This window comes from Toxorhynchites rutilus, chromosome 1 (assembly GCF_029784135.1).
Source record: "Toxorhynchites rutilus septentrionalis strain SRP chromosome 1, ASM2978413v1, whole genome shotgun sequence".
In the NCBI taxonomy this organism is placed as follows: Eukaryota; Metazoa; Arthropoda; class Insecta; order Diptera; family Culicidae; genus Toxorhynchites; species Toxorhynchites rutilus.
The window spans coordinates 169554479-169571492 of record NC_073744.1 but is presented as its reverse complement, the minus strand read 5'-3'; the positions used below and the strand labels follow the sequence as shown (position 1 = coordinate 169571492).

The 17014-nt window shown below is 38.5% G+C and overlaps 1 protein-coding gene across 9 annotated transcripts in view; it reads right to left on the bottom strand.

Annotated features, from left to right (window-relative positions):
* Positions 1-17014, bottom strand: part of LOC129772914 (carbonic anhydrase-related protein 10) — a 100554-nt gene that overhangs the window by 12352 nt on the left and 71188 nt on the right. For all 9 annotated transcript variants that reach the window (XM_055776449.1, XM_055776456.1, XM_055776462.1 and 6 more), the window contains exons 4-5: positions 884-1020; positions 623-814 (exon numbers count right to left, since the gene is read on the bottom strand). In XM_055776449.1, the coding sequence (XP_055632424.1) occupies positions 623-814; positions 884-1020 (329 nt within the window). The remainder of the gene's footprint in view (positions 1-622; positions 815-883; positions 1021-17014) is intronic.

Genomic DNA, 17014 nt, shown 5'->3' with positions numbered 1-17014 from the left:
GGTCGGCGGGGATAATAAAACGTAATAATCGTTCGGTTTTACAGTCTACTGAAAAGAAAACGGAACGTGGTCGTCACGTTGGCTAATCCCCTTTGGGACCCCCGCGCGATGTGGTTCCCTGCGTCCCTGTCCCGAAGAAAAGATTACCCGGAAAGGAAAACGAAAGCACGTCCTTCGGGGGGGTCTCCTCCACTTACAAAACACTAAATTACACGTTATTAACATTCTCTTCCTTCGGAACATGCTTTTTTTTGCGCCACCCCATCGTTCCGAGCGCGTCGTTACTCGAAGCCATTATTTTTGATTACCATCACGTTGTCTTAACTAGTTTTCTTCGGCATTTTTTTCTACGTTTTTGCCACCCCCAATCCCTCCCGGATCTGGCTGGAGGAACTTGGCTTCTCGTAGTTTTTAATAGCAACATCATGCGGCATTAGTGCACCGAAAACAATGGCCGAGAGGAGTGCGGAAATGTGCGAACGTGAAACTTATTTACATAACAAGCTTAAAACCTGAGCTGCAACACCTCCTCGGTGCAGTGCCGAACGCGTGTAGCGAGTGGTAATAAGGTGTTTTCTCTGTTTCGCTGTTTGGTTCACTTTTGTCAAAAATCATCGCTCACCTCTCCCGGGAAGCTGTACCCGTGGATGTGATGCTCCGAGCCCTGGTTGTTATCCGTTCCGTAGTGGAAGTAAATCTCCTCGAACTGGTACCGATAGGCGAGCGGCCCGTAGGATATATTCACGTGCTGCTTGGTGTCTTTGTCCACCCGGAAAACCAACGATTGGCCGGTGTTGTGCAGAGTGCCGGAGATCTTTGCGGTGAGGGAGAAGGGAACAAACATATGGTTACGGTGTCCACAACGAACGCTAATCGAACCTACCTTGTGCTTGTCTATGTGCAGCGATCTCAGATAAGGATCGAATAACAGCTTCTCCGGTTCAACATTGATCGGAGACTGTCGGCGACCCTTGTTGCACATATTCCATTGAGGGTTGATCAGTCCCCAGAAGGCGGGCCCTGCGAAACGATAGAAAAGATATTTTAAAGTTCATTCAATATGTATGACATGGATTTTTAGATTCAATGATAGTAGATAAACACCATAAATTATTGCATGCAAATGCATGGGTAATAAGAAGCTTCCCTTTCAATTCTATTTCAGCAATTGAAATTGTGAAACCATCAAGAAATGACTGAGCGATCGATCGAGCGTACGATTTTCGTTGTGTTCGTGGTGCAATTCGCTTGCTTATCACTTCCGACACAATTTTAAAATGAAACGAAAGAGTTATATTCGTAGTAAATCTTTGAACGCAGTGAATCAAAGCCTGTCCGCGTTAAATTTCGGACACTTTTCTTTCAGTGTAGTTTATGAAATATTTCACTAATCAACGAAATATTTTACTTACATAACCCTCCTATTTATTTCGATGTTCAACATGTTTACATTCTTCTTCAGTTTGGTAAAATGGCGTCGAATCAAGTGGAAGTACGCAAACGCATTTTGCACGAACGGCAGCAAAATCCAACACTGTCGGTACGTGATCTCGCCAAAAAGCTAAAACTGCCGAAGAGTACCGGGTTTAGTGTGTGCAAATCGTTTGACCAGCGCTTAACTGTGGATCGGAAGGTTGGAAACGGAACAAAGCGAAAAGTATGCTCCCGACAGATGGACCGAAAGGTGGTTGCCATTATTGAGAAACATCCCAACCTTTCAGTTAGAAATGTAGCTCGAAAGATTGGAAAATCAAAATCATATGTACAAAAAGTGAAGCAGGGGCATGGACTAAAGGCGTACAAAGTGAAAAAGGTGCCCAATCGTGATGATATTTTTGCAAAAATTTCATGCATAATGGACGATGAAACTTATGTTCTCGAAGACTTCAAACAGCTTCCGGGTCTCGCTTTTTATACTGCAATGCGAAGGAATGCCGTGGCGCCGAGTGTTTCCGGATCAAAAAGCAGTCTAAATTACCCAAAAAGTACTTGGTTTGGCAGGCCATATGCAGTTGTGGCCGAAAATCCAAATCTTTCGTCTCTACCGACACTATCAACAAAGATGTCCACGAGAAGGAATGTCTCCAGAAGCGGTTGCTACCATTCAAAAGAAGCCACAACACTCCAGCATTGTTTTGGTTAGATTTGCCCTTTTGTCACTATGCAAAATCCATCCTGGAATGGTATAATGCACATGAGGTCAAATATGTGTCAAAACCAGCAAATCCACCGAACTGTCCAGAACTTCGCCCAGTGCAAAAGTACTCTGATTGAGCGAAAACTATTCGAAACTAAGAAGAAAGCGAATGGCATTAATGATTTCAAGAGGAGATGGAAAAGCGCCGCCGCCAGCATAACTCAAGGATACTGTTTGTTTGTTTGTTTATACGTTTATACTATACGGAACCTAATGGCAGATGTTCCCAAGAAAGTTCGTGAATTTTACAGACAACGTAATCAATATCGAAGTAAGCTTTCCTTGTTTCAGATATAATTCTATTTTACTGAAATAAACAATCGGTTTTGTTGTATTACGTGAATTTTTGTTTTACTGGCATCATCATGGTGTCCGAAATTTAACGTGGACAGGCTTTACTGTTGAACGAATGTGCGCCGACTGCACGCACACACATCATTACAAAACACACGCACACACAAACAATTATAACATGAACAAATAACTATCTTGTTGCTGCTAAACAACAACTGGGAAATTTTACAGTTAATTCTTAGCATTATAAGACGCCTTCTCACTGGCTGGAACGAGACTAGGATGGAAATCGAGAATTATTCTTTTATGCACGCCCGCCACATGGTGAAACTTAATGTTTCTTTCCTGTTTTGTTTCTACGTGTTTGGTGCAACCTCAGCACATAGCATGATTTGTGCATATTCTGAAAATACATTCCAAAGCGAACGATTTTTTGTTCGCTTTGGACATTTACACGACAAATTTTGATTTTTTCGTATTTGAATCTAAACGTTTGAGTGTTTGCTGAGTGCTGAGGTTTTATTTTATCCTTTGATTTTTTTTTCTGTAATTTTGTGCATGAAAAGTTGGTCATTCTAGGATCTGTGTTCCATGATATTCGAATAATGGACACCCCTTGGTGTAGTCCTACGTCTCTCCGGTTATGTCCCCGACATTACCCACCCGTCTTTTCATTGGCACTCTAGTGTACATACTATCAAATGTATACCAGAAATTTTGAATTTTTAATTTTCCAACAAAACTTTTTTTTTCAAATTGGTACTACTGTCAGTGGTATTTATATCGATTTTGAGTGCGATCTTTCATTTCGTTTGTTTGCAGTGTCATTAACTTTAACTTTCAACTTTTTTTGTTTGCTCGGTCTATTGGTCAAAGATGTTGTGTGAAATTTTGTGTTGCAAACTAATTTTTTTTTGTGTTCAAAACAAACGACTAGTACCAAAAGAGCTCAATTTTCATCAACAATTTCCGAAGACATGCTGGAACGGGTAACCGGTGTTCGGGTGAATGTATTTCTTGTGATTGATCTAAAATCTCGTTGCACTTTTATCTCCGATTGGCTGAGTTCAAATTGGAATAGCGGAACAGTTAACTCCACCTTTTGACGTAGCACTACGTCTTTCAGAAAGTAAGTGGAAAATCGAAAAAAATGAAAGCAATTCAGTTTTCTCATACATTTGTTCTGTGCATTTTTGTCTTTACCTACCTTTGTCGTCAATAGCGTACAACTTATATAGCGGCGAGGTAAACTTTTTATATTAACAATTCGAAACAGAAGCTTACTCAGTCTATTCACAATCAAAGAAGCCATTCGCAGTTTTGGTTCGTATTTTTTGCACCTCCAAAGCTAGATTGAAGTGAACAAGAAATGTGGAACGATGATGGCGGAACAATTATGTAATCACCTGTGACCGAGAGCGTATCAACTGCGAAAAAGACCACTGTGATAGCTGTTATCGAGTTTGAAGTTTCTGTATCATATTTTGTGCAGACTGTTGGCTGTGACAAGATAGCTTTACCATAATCTTGGAGCAACGTTTATCGGTGTCAAGGAGATGTAATCGACAAAGAGCGTGTCGATTGCCCGAACGTGTCAACAACAGATGAGGCTAAAATAATAATTATTCGGATAAATGGCATTCGGGTGAATGTATTTAATCTGAGTGCTCAGGATTCTCGTTATGTTTTATTTTATTTTATAGTTCAAACTATAGAAATTACAAAACAGTTCACTCTGCTCCGTAAGACTCGTAGGACTCCGTTTTTCAGTATCGGTACCAAATCAGAAAACATGTCACGTTCTTATGAGATATTTTGATGAATTTAATAATTGTTTTCTATTGTTTTCTGTTGTTTGTTGTTGTTTCAATACGATGCCAAAGTAGATTGAAGCGGTTAATATAAGTGAAATGATGGATATTCACGGCCAGAAGGTTGTGCTGTCGATTTGGTGTGACCACCTGGGTGTGGTGACTATAAGCTGCTAAAACCGAATGAAACCATCACGGGAGACCTCTACCGACGACAATTGATACGTTTGAGCCGTGCACTGAAGGAAAAACGGTCACAATACGAGCAAAGACACGATAAAGTTATTTTACAGCACGACAATGCTCGGCCGCATGTCGCGAAACCGGTCAAAACATATTTGGAAACGCTGAAATGGGAGGTTATAGCCCACCAGCCGTATTCTCCAGACATTTTTCCGTTCGATTGCTGTCTTTTTCGTTCTATGCAACATGGCCTGGTTTACCAGCACTTCTATAATTTTGATGAAGTCAAAAATTGGATCGATTTGTGGTTAGCCGACAAACCGGCCGATTATTTCCGCAAAGGGATCCGTGAATTGGCAGAAATATGGGAATCTGAAAAATACGTTTTCTCGCAAAGTAGGCCTCCGTGGCGACGTTGACCTTCTCATTCGACTCAAATTTCTGCCCGGCGAGTGACTTTTTCAAGTATGGAAACAGAAAACGCACGGGACCAAATCATGAGAATACGGTGGATGGGGCAGCAGTTCGTAGTGCAATTCGAACAATTTGGCCGTGGCCAATTTTTTTTCCGTTTTTCTAAAATCCGCGGACACGCTCACTTCCACACACGGTCACTACGAGTCCGATTCGGCTGAACAGTAGCCAGTAGCCGGTTACGAGAACGTACTACACGATAAGTAATATCTCTTGCGATGCTGACACCATCGGGCGATGAGGCTAAGTACTTATCGGACCACCCTCGTATATATGTCTGTGACATCAGCATTGGCAATGCATATTATCGGTTCGTTGTGCTGTGTCCGCATGCTCGCTCTAGAATGTTATTTCAAATCGCGGATGGCTTATCTATACCAAATAAGTTGGAAACGAGCGAAAACAAATGTATTAGTTGCTCATTATTGACGGTACGGGTAGGAAAGCACACAAATCGACAAATTGTAATTGTAATTGTAATAATAGCGTATCAAACAAATCTTGGAGAATTTCCGATTCGCTTGGTATGCATCAGAGTTCGTTCGTAGTGAAACTAGTTATTAACGTTAACTTTATTCATAAATTATGATCTGTTTTCTGATTTGACACCCTTCCTGAAAGACGTAGTTCCACGTCAAAACTATGGATGGGTTATACCTAAGATATAACCGTACGGTTGACGTAGGACTATCGTTGGCTTAGTAATCATTTGAGTGTATTGATTAAATTATTGGTTGAACCAGTGATTGAATGAAATAATTTCTGAATTCAATTGCAATCAAATCCCAATTTGAATCAATTCATGCATTGTGATAGATTTCGTTCTTCGTTACAAGTCTAAAGGATGACATTCTGTCTTGTTCATTTCATTCATTTATCGTGGACTTTCGCAACTAATATTAATTTTCGTATACTTTATAAAAACAGAGAATTAAAAATTTGAAACATCACTCAACCTGAACATATATTCAGACGCGATTCTGCTGACGGTACATTTTCATATATTCAAAACTTTGCTGCACATAATCAGCTGTATCATTTCGTATAACGAAAGAGCAATAAAAAAAAAAACTCTCGAAAGAGACGTGATCGCTCTAAGGCTCTCGTGATGCGCAGTGGGAAACTAACTAAACAATACCATGTGGGTAAAATGGAACACAATACAGATTAGCTGTTGTGGATCACGTTTACTCAAAATGGTTCTGGCAGATTCTATCTCACTCAACCTACCGTCATCGCATGTCTCACTATCCGTCTGCTGTAAAAGTTCATCATCGACATCACGATATTTCAGATGGAGGTAAATTGCTAAGACAAGACGTGACAACTGACTTCTTGCTCTTCTTTCTGCATTTTCGTCGATCAAGTGCTAGATAGCAGGGTAGCGAGACGTGAAGGTTGCCAAATGTAATAAAATTTCGGAAGATTATTTTCCCTTGAAAAACATGTGTTCTTCGTATCATGTATTTTCTGTGCTGCACCATTTTTTGTATTCATTTTTCAACCGAATATCACATATTTTAAACAATAAGTATTTTCCTGTTATTTTGGCAAAAAAATTAAACGTGAAAAGATAAAGAAAACTAAAAAACGTAGATTTGATAGTAGGAGTATGATATGTTGAAATCCATGAATTAATTTCAAAGTTAATTTTATTTATCAAGAGATCATGGGCCTTACCATTTACACTTCACGATGAAAACGAAATGAGCGACACGCCATTAAATTTTGTTTTACGAGTTGAAGAAAATGATGGGTTTTCAGGTAGAATGAACACTTTTCAAATAGAAATTATGAATGAAAATTAACTTCTCCGTATCAAACTAGTGTTCAATGAGAATGAAAAACCTTGCTTTCCTCATTTGGAAAAATAATCTCGTACAAAAATTGTATCTGAAGATAATTTTATATTATAATGATAAGTTTTAGTGAGAACATCGGAAAGTGTATAGAAAATAGATCAAGTTAGGGTAAGAAAGACGTACTTCAAGAGAATAAATATCGCCAGATAAAAATTCATTCTGATTCATTCAGATTTTAGCAATTTAAGCAATTTATTGCAATTTTTCAGATTTTAGTGCCTTCGGACCGAGTAGTAAGACTTAAAAACTAATTTCGTATCCAGATATCGACACCGTATTGTTGTCATCGCAAATACTCTTCATTTCGTTTTCTCCGTAGAGTGTATACGGGAATAAGGCCTTATAATTCAATTTTGATAACGTTCAAATACTAACAGTACTGAAATATTGATAAAATAAAACATTCCCAAATTATAACATAGCGTTTATTCAGTTTTTTTTGTAGGTATGTATGGTTTATTCAGGTTCCAACATGATTTTAAATACTTTTTCTGTTGCCTTGGTTGTTATTTGTTATTTGATCTTAATTTTATTGCTAACTGCTTTACGGTTGGGAAATAATTGAATGCTCCTCTCTTGTTGGCCTCTGCTATCATGCTATGCTAGATGGCAAGAGAATCCCGAAAAGAAGTATGGTGAAAATTCCGATGCAATGTTTCCTTCTCTTCGGAAACTGAACACCGGACGTAATAGAAACGAAAATATACAAAGAATTCATTATAGAAATTATCGCTAAACTGAAATGTGAATGCAACTATTATTCAATTTCGAATATAGTTGGCAACACTGTGAAAATCTTGGAAATCCCATTTTTGTATATATATATCTTTGTCAATTGTTTTCCTCATCAGCCAATCAGAAGCCGAGTTGCAAGTGGTCCGAGTTTGACAGAAAAAGTGGTCCGGAATCGGCCCCCGATTGTCATGTCTCGTCTCAGGTAAATTGGTAATTCGCGATGGTGTCAACGTCTGGTGGCGACTTCAAATTAGGGCCATAATTTGTGTCCCAAACTCGTTAGTGTAATCTCTATCAGATTAGAAGACACGAAGCCGGTTTTTAAATTTTAAAATTTGAATGAAAATTTTCACGTCATGTTATTTAATTACTTGAAAGACGTATTTCTGACTTTCATTCAACCATATACCTATACAATTCCAAAATTGTTGCTGAGTTTATTCATTATAATATAAAATTGTCTCCATAACATATTTCGTATGAGACTTTTCCACCAACTGCAAACAAAAATGTTTGTAATTCAAATGGAATACTAATTTGATATGGAGAAGCTAATTTTTATTCATAATTTTAATTTTGAAAACGTTCATTCCGACTGAAAATCAACTATTCGTTGAGGTTCCCCAAAATAGTAAACGAAGCACAATGCCGCCAACGCGGATCGCTGTTTTGAAGAAGATAAATACTTTTGACGTTTGAGACGTTGGCACCAAATACATGGCGGGTATTTGGTGCTAATAAAATTCATTCCGCTTTTTTTGATAAGCAAAAGAAGAATGCTGTCAGTTTCCCTATCTTTTTCAGTGTTCAGTTTCGAGACATCTGATTCAACACGAATTCAGCTCAGCTTTCAAAATACACACAAATAGGAAACCTGTAAGCTGATAAAAGATAGGGAAAGCTTATTGAAACAAATCAATTGAAGCATTGTTGTACCAGAATCCTTGAGAAAATAAAGTATTTGCATTGAACTTAAAACGAAAAGTATTGTCCGCCCAACTGTTACATGGTAAGCTTTTAAATTTATACTCACGCAACAGTGTGAAGCATAGTTTGTTTTAATCTAAATTCTTGTCCAAAATAAATTCAAAGACAAGAAAAACTTTGACGCTGAAAAATAAATTAGATATAATTGAAAGATTTAATCAAAATTAAAACTGCGAAACTAGAGCAAAAATCATTCAAAGCCAGCGTCGGATGGTTTCAAAAATTCGTCAAAAAGAATGGGCTCTCAAAACCAGCTTGAATATGCTTTCCAAGCGATTTATGCTGGTTTATTAACTAAAAAAGAATTACCAAAGGACAGCTTTTCAAAATTTGTTGATTTAAAGAAAACTTTGTTAGGGGACAAATGAGCTGAATTTTGTGTCTATTGCTTAATGTTTTGGTTCAATTATTTCAGTCAATTTCCTTTGTTATAAATATAATTGATTTGTTTCGCAGGGACTTGAGCGTTTCTCTCTTTATAACGACATCCGAATTCTCTATAGCGACAGTTTTTATAGCGACATTTCTCTATAACGACGGTCCCTTGCGATGTCGCTATAGAGAGCAATCACTGTATGTATTAATGATGACATATTACAAATAATAATGATGGTCCCACCTCATTCCCCTGCAAAAGTTTGAGCCGGACGAGTTATCTTTAAGATAATTACTTATATTAATTTACTTTTGTATTTTCAATCTGAACCAATAAAAAAGGTAAAATAAAAATAAAACGAACTGGTTGTGCTACAGGCATAGACTCCAAATTTGATGAACTTTATATTTCAACCCGAAAAAATCCTTGACCGATTGGGAATTAAACCGAATACCTATGTCCGTGTCAACCGTGAATTTACAAGAGAATTCCCGCTTCACTAGATTCTCGATAACGGTCTGCTAATGCGATCGTTTCCGAGTCCAGACAGCTGAGCATCCCCAAGCCTAATTCTAGCCGGTACTTCAGGCCCATTGGCTAACCCAAGGCATGTCAAGAAAATTTCCAACCCGAAAAATCCTTGACTGATCGGGAATTGAACCCAATACCTATGTCCGTGTCAACCGTGAATTTACAAGAGAATTCCCGCTTTATTAGATTCTCGATAACGGTCTGCTAATGCGATCGTTTCCGAGTCTAATGAAAACGTCTCAATTGTAATTGATGATGAGACCATTGATCGCGTTCGGGAGATTAAATATCTTGGCGTGATTATTGATGACAAACTCAAGTTCAATACTCACATTGACAATGTCATCAAGAAAATTGCCAAGAAGTATGGAATCTTATGCCGATTGAAAAACGATTTAACTATTTGCAGCAAAATACAGCTATACAAATCAATCATCTCTCCTCATTTAGACTTTTGTTCTTCCATATTATTTTTAGCCAATGATACACAAATATCGAGATTACAACGTTTGCAGAATAAAATAATGCGGTTGATCCTAAAATGTAATAGATTCACTTCCTCATCTTTGATGCTGGACGCTCTAAAATGGTTATCCGTGAAGCAAAGAATTGTCTATTTAACTATGGTGTTCATTTTTAAAGTAGTTAATGGTTTGCTGCCTCGATATTTGTGTGATCGAGTTGAAAGAGGAAGTGATTTCCATAGATATAACACTAGAAACGCGAATGAATTAAGAACACCTAATTTCTTGTCATGTGCTTCACAAAATTCGTTGTACTTCAAAGGAATAAATGTTTTCAACTCGATGCCAAGACATCTTAAATGCGCAACAATACTTACAGAATTTAAGAGGCACTGTATTTCACACGTGAAAGCTGTCTTTAGTTAACAGTCGAACGATTTTTTTTTTAAGATTTTTATTGACGAAGTTTTATACGAACGGATAATTAATGTGGACGATTTTTAATATTTTTTAATATTTTCAATTAACCTGACGAAGTTTTTTAACGGATTATATTATGTAGACTATTTAATTTTTTTAAATTATCTTTTTTTTAATTTGTATTGATCTCTATTATGTCTGTCATGATCTGGTGATGATGGACTATTTTTATTTTTATTTTGTTGTTTTTATAGTTGTATTAGTTGAAAAAAAAATAAAAGTAGTCTACAAAAGTTTGAGCGTCGCGCGCGTGGCACAGATATATAGGATATTAAATTGAAAGATTTTGAGGGGCCGGTCTAGGAATTTTTCGTAAAAGAAATTTTTTCGATTTCTCTGAATGAGGACATTCATAGTCAAACCAAAACAAGGCTGGCGGTTGGACTTGTGTTCTGGTGGACCACTTGGCTGCAAGGGCCTCGTCGGGACCGTATCGGCTCTGTGGTGGACATGACTGAGTATTGGCATGTCTTTTGACATTGCAATTTTTTTGAACTTATATCTGTGAATAAAATCAGTACGTTTTTTTGTGTTTGCTATACTGATTTCAATGTTGAGAAAAAATAAATAAATTATCTTTTAGATAACTCGTCTTGCTCAAACCTCTTTAGGGGAAGGAGGCGGGACCATCATCATCTTTAAAAAAAAAAAGACAGCTGAGCATCCCCAAGCCTAATTCGAGCCAAATCTTCAGGCCCTTCATATTCTAAGGATAACATTCCCACTGGAACTCGCAATCAGATCTGCCGCACTCAGAAAAAATCTCGTTATAACCATTTATTTAACAAATGAATTTACGAGTATTCCGATTGGGCTACCCCCAGCTACATTCCAGTTTTCACATCAAACCCCGCGAAATGATGTTAGCCTATTTCAAAACTGATCATTCAAAAACTGATATGCCCTTCATAACTTGGGTTATACACATGTCCGTTGGAACTCGCAATCAGATCTGCCTCAACTTAGAAAAATCTCGTTATAACCATCTATTTAACAAATGTGTTTACGAGTATTCCGGTAGGGCTATCCCCTGCTTCGCTCCACTTCCAATTTGTAATCTCTTGTAATGAGGTTCATCCTAAATTGTTCATGTCTGTTTACGCGCGCGATGCTCAAACTATTGTAGACTTCGCATTTTTTTTAAATCTAATATCAACAATCTTGCTATCTAGCAAACTGAAAACAAACTAAATACCATCATTATTATTGTCTTTATACAAACAGAAAGAACAGAAAACATTCAAAATAAAAAGATAATATATCCGTCATAACTTCGTCAACATGCATACATTTATACTAACGTTATCTAACAAACAATGATGACATATGAAATTATAATGTCAGTTTTGAGTAGCTGCCATTCTATGAACACTTTCACATATCCTACTCTCTGTTACATTACAAACATAAGTATTCACAAAAACGTTACAGAAATTTTTAAATATTAGGCTGTCAAAAAAGTCCTGCGGTATTTCCGCGAGGTGTCGTTGTAAGCGCGTAGTTCTAGTTGTATTCATTGTATCGAGTCATACTATAGCTTGTTGGAAAGGTATTTTTGCGCGCTATAATATAGTCCTTGACAGTGTTTTGTTTGGTTAAGTCGTTCGTGAGTTATAGTGTCGCAAATATGGAGCAAAATAAAGAGAAAATCCGACATATTTTACAATACTACTATGACAAAGGCAAAAATGCATCTCAAACTGCCAATAAAATTTGTGCAGTTTATGGACCCGATACAGTTTCCATTTCCACCGCACAACGATGGTTTCAACGTTTTCGTTCTGGTTTCGACAAAATCGCTGAATTAGCCGAGAAAGACCGGCATAGTAGCAGCCGTAGCATCGGCCAAGAGCTGGGGATAAGTCATCAAACCGTTATTAACCATTTGAAAAAGCTTGGATTCACAAATATGTACCTGATTGTACCTGATTCGAGTGACTCGATGTGTGATGAGTGTGAGTGAGCGTTGCTGTGGTTTGATTTGACTGCTTTCCGTGTTGTTTCTACGAAAAAAATCCTGAAAACTCGTGCTGGAAGATGATATAACATCTTGGATGTGACAGCCATTGCAGTTTATCAGTAATTGATTATCAATCTACTTCATCGGAAAATTTGTATATGCTAAATTGCCAGTGTTAACTCGTCACGACGCCATTCTTCATCTACTATTGTCAAACATCGATAGCAACTCAAACACTCACTCGAGTCCATTTCGCTCACCCGTTAGTAAACAAAAACCACTCACGTTTACTAACCACTAACAATGCGCAAAACTAAACCACTACAAGCAGCTGCAAAAACTGGCGATGGAAATGATATGAAGCGCTCGAGAGAGGACCTAGATGTATCGGAAGATCATATTGACTCACTGGATGACTTATATTCAAAGATGCAAGCAATGTTCAACGAGACCAACAACAAAATTGAGATCAGCAAGTGCGATCTGCGAAACGAAATATCTACGCTGCGGGAGGATGTCCAGCAGTTCAAGTTGGATTGTTCAAGAGAAGTTAAACAACTGGCGAACTCGGTTTCCAACATTCAGCATAATAGCCAAGTGAATGAAGAACGTATTTTAGCTGTTTCGAAGATGAATGATCTCTTACTGTCCGGTGTGCCGTACACACCGACAGAAAATCTCTATGAATATGTGCGTAAAGCAACCCTTGCACTAGGTTATACTGATAAAGAAATACCGATGTTGTACTGCAAACGGTTGGGCCGATTTCCAATCTACGCTGGAGCCACGCCACCTATTCTGCTGCAGTTTGCCTTCAAAAGTGTACGCGACGAATTCTTCCGGCGCTATATTTCGACCCGAAGTCTAATGTTGACTCATCTAGGATTGAATGTGAACAAGCGGATATACTTCAACGAAAACCTTACGGACTCGGGCAGGAAAATAAATGCTGAAGCGATAAAACTTAAGAAGGCTGGAAAACTGTTCAGCGTCTTTACGAGGAATGGATTTGTTAATGTAAAGCTATCTGCAGAAGGAGAGGTCCAAACAATTCTCTCGTTGGACCAATTGTGAAAATCATCCATGTTCTCCTCTGTCCTCAAAGCTACAATATATCAAAAACCTTTCCTTTATAGTTTTTCATATTTTCCTTCCCTAATTCTCCTATGTCTCCGCTCCCTAGAAATTTTCATGTTTTCTTCCGTCCTGAAAGTTTTGACGTAGGACTACGTCTTTCATTTCTATACCGGGGTGTAAAATCAAAGTTTCGAAAACGAAAGCGTTACGCCGGAGACCGAGATTTTGAGCGTTAATAGCTCCTAAACAACTGAACGAAATGGTATGATAAACACTTCATTCGAAAGATAAAATGTCTACGCGTTCTATACTTGTTACTTTCTGAGCTTGAGCTTGAGCTTGGGTAGACTGTACAATTCGTAATTGCTCTCCGTGATTGACCTGAATCAACCAAATTGCACACAGAACACTCAGAATGACGCTTGGGACTAGCAAATCATTCTCGTTGTGCAATTTTCGGTGATTCGAGCTTTAAATGGTCAATAACGACGCCGGTCACGTCCTAACAGTCACCAGGGGAAGGGAAGGAATGTTAGTATGATATTCGCCGCCCGAAGGCCAGAAGGGTCGCCTCTATAGCGTGGTTCCCTAGCGTTTATCATGGGAGGGATAGTTGTTAGTGGGAAGAGGTAAGAATCAGGATTCACTGAGGTAAGTGATGTGATTATGGGAAAGCGAACAATCGACGGAACGAGAAAATGAAATTTCGAAAATCCTATGTGTCTCAACGCGCGGCAGAAATTATCTCTAGGTATCCTGAGAAGGAAAACCTGCAAAATTGATTGGACCGACTATATATTCTATTATTTATTGCATGTATTTTTTATTTAAATCCAATCGTGACGGCGGAGAGTTTTCTTTGGGAAACCTGAGAAGGTAACTGAGAGAACAGCTCCAAAACTAATAATTCTAAATTCATCACGCGTTTTCTTTATCGACCTCCAATCCCGACGATGAAGAGTTGTCTTTGGGAAACCTGAGAAGGTAACCGAAGTCACGAGTACTATTTATAGAACTCCAATAACGATGGCGGAAAACTGTAGATTTCAAATATTATTTCCTGAAGCTGAAATTTGTAGTCTCAAACTTCAGGTTGAAAATTTAAATATCGAATTCCGAATACCAAATCTAAAATACTCAATTTCGAATTTTCAATCCTTTAAATTTTATATTTCAAGCCTATGTTTTAATTATAAATTTAATTAAAAGAAATTAATTTAATAAATTATAAAATTTTTTAATTTCAAGTTCTAATTCCGAAATTTCATTATCTCACATTCTATTCTTGCCCATCTTGCATTGTGGTCCCCAAGGGTTCGGCAAGTGAGCCAGCAGCTACCACATTTACACACATTTTCTATCTCACTCTCATTCTCGAATAGTTCCCTCTCCGGGAAGCTGCCAGTCCTTCCTAAAGAGAATCACATTCATTAATTCTAATTAGATTCCTAATGGAGCTGAAGAAGAGATGAAAAACAGAGAGACACTGGTGCTATTCGATTATAAGTTCTAAAGAAGTTAAGTAGGATTAATGTATGGATATAACAAGAAGTAATATTATACAAAGAGTAATAAAGAACTTAGCTGGGATCGTTGTCAACTGATCATTCCTGCAATCCACCCTATAGTGATACCTGCACTACCGAACACACAGGCACATACTTCGCCCTAGCAATGATAAAAAAAGAACACACACACATACACACAAATGGAAACAGTCCGATAAAGCCAAACGAAATCTTCGCGTCTTCGCATCACAAACAATTGCTTTATTCGGAGATCATTAACTTTTACCTGCTTCAGTGAATCCTAAACACACTCGCGAATTTATGGCCAACCGCTAGAATCATACTCAACGATCAGCAGAGAAAAACGCGTTCGAACATGTCTGACGAAGCTAGAAGAACCAAACGAGGAGCGAAGAAAAAATGCGTCTTTTCCCGACGACTGCCCGAACGAATCTCTGTTCTATACTTGTTACTTTCTGATCCAAAAACTTGTTTCAATAGTCTTAAAATTGCTTTCAAAACAGGCTATTGAAATCACCAATCGGTATATAAGCGAGCGCCGCTCGGAAATCCACTCAGTTCTAATTGAACAGCGATTGGAGCATGTTGTCGCTGTTGTGGTGAAGCTCTTCATTTATCATGAAAGCGCGGATGAACGGTGTCACCAAGAGCCTGTTTGTGCACCTTAGGCCAGAAGGGAATCCATCAGGAGGAGAGTGATGCCACAAACGGTTCCCCGGGAAGATCTCGAAGCAGCCGCTACATACACACACACATATACACTCGCGGAATTCTTTCCGTTTGGATGCCATTCAGCATCGAGAAAGATCCGGAAAATAATCTGCCAGTTCCTCTGGGAATTTAAAAATACATCCATGTGATAGAGTTTATTTGAATGTTTTCTATCCATGTAACACTGTGACCAAATATGTTTCAATCAAGTGCTATTAACAGATGGTTATCGAGCTAGCATAAACCACTGGTGGGCTTCCAGTATCGAGGAAAATGTGGAAATATCTAATCTTTACTGAAAATAATCTGCCAGTTCCTCTGGGAATTTAAAATTACATTCATGTGAAAAAGTTTATTTTAATGTTTTCTATCCATGTAACACTGTGACCAAATACATATGGTTTTGTGATTTTTCAATCAATCGCAATTAACAGGATAGCTTCTGAAGATTATTCTTCCCCATCAGTAGGATATTTCCGTATCCAATATTGGATGCATAAAACCTTGTGCCTCCAACGTAACGCTCTCGTTTTCGAAGTTCTCCAAATATTCATTCATTCAGAATGAATTCAGATTCAACTTCAAACAAATGATCTCTAAATCAACGATAGTCCTACGTCACCCTTGCGGTTATACCATAGATATAACCCACTTCCTGTTTTTCATCAAACTCACTGGAAATATTTGCCTGCTGAAAATCACGTCGCTGCTGTTACTATTTTGCTGTTGCTGCCGCTGCTGCCGCTGCCGATGCTGCCGATGCTGTTGTTCTGCCACGTTGACCCGGAGATGAGGGATAAGGATTCTGATCGAATGCAGTCAAATGCACCATTAAAGATTGATGTTTATACATGAAGTTATTAAGTATCAAACAAATGAATTCCATTGTATTTCACTCATTATTTTTAGTAACCGCTGGTTCCTCGGTGTTGATACCATACATGCTGTCAACAAAATCGACCCGTTTCTGAAGCGGATGGTGACTGGCGATGAAAAGTGGGTCACTTACGACAACGTGAAGCGCAAACGGTCGTGGTCGAAGCCCGCTGAAGCGGCTCAGACGGTGGCCAAGCCCTCATAAACGGCCAGGAAGGTTCTGCTGTGTGTTTGGTGGGATTGTCAAGGAATAATCTATTATGAGCTGCTTCCCTATGGCCAAACGCTCAATTCGGACCTGTACTGCCAACAACTGGACCGCTTGAAGGTAGCACTCAGAAGAGGCCATCTTTGAAAAACAGAGGCCGCATTGTCTTCCATCAGGACAACGCCAGGCCACACACTTCTTTGGTGACGCGCCAGAAGCTCCGGGAGCTCGGATGGGAGGTTCTTTTGCATTCGCGGTA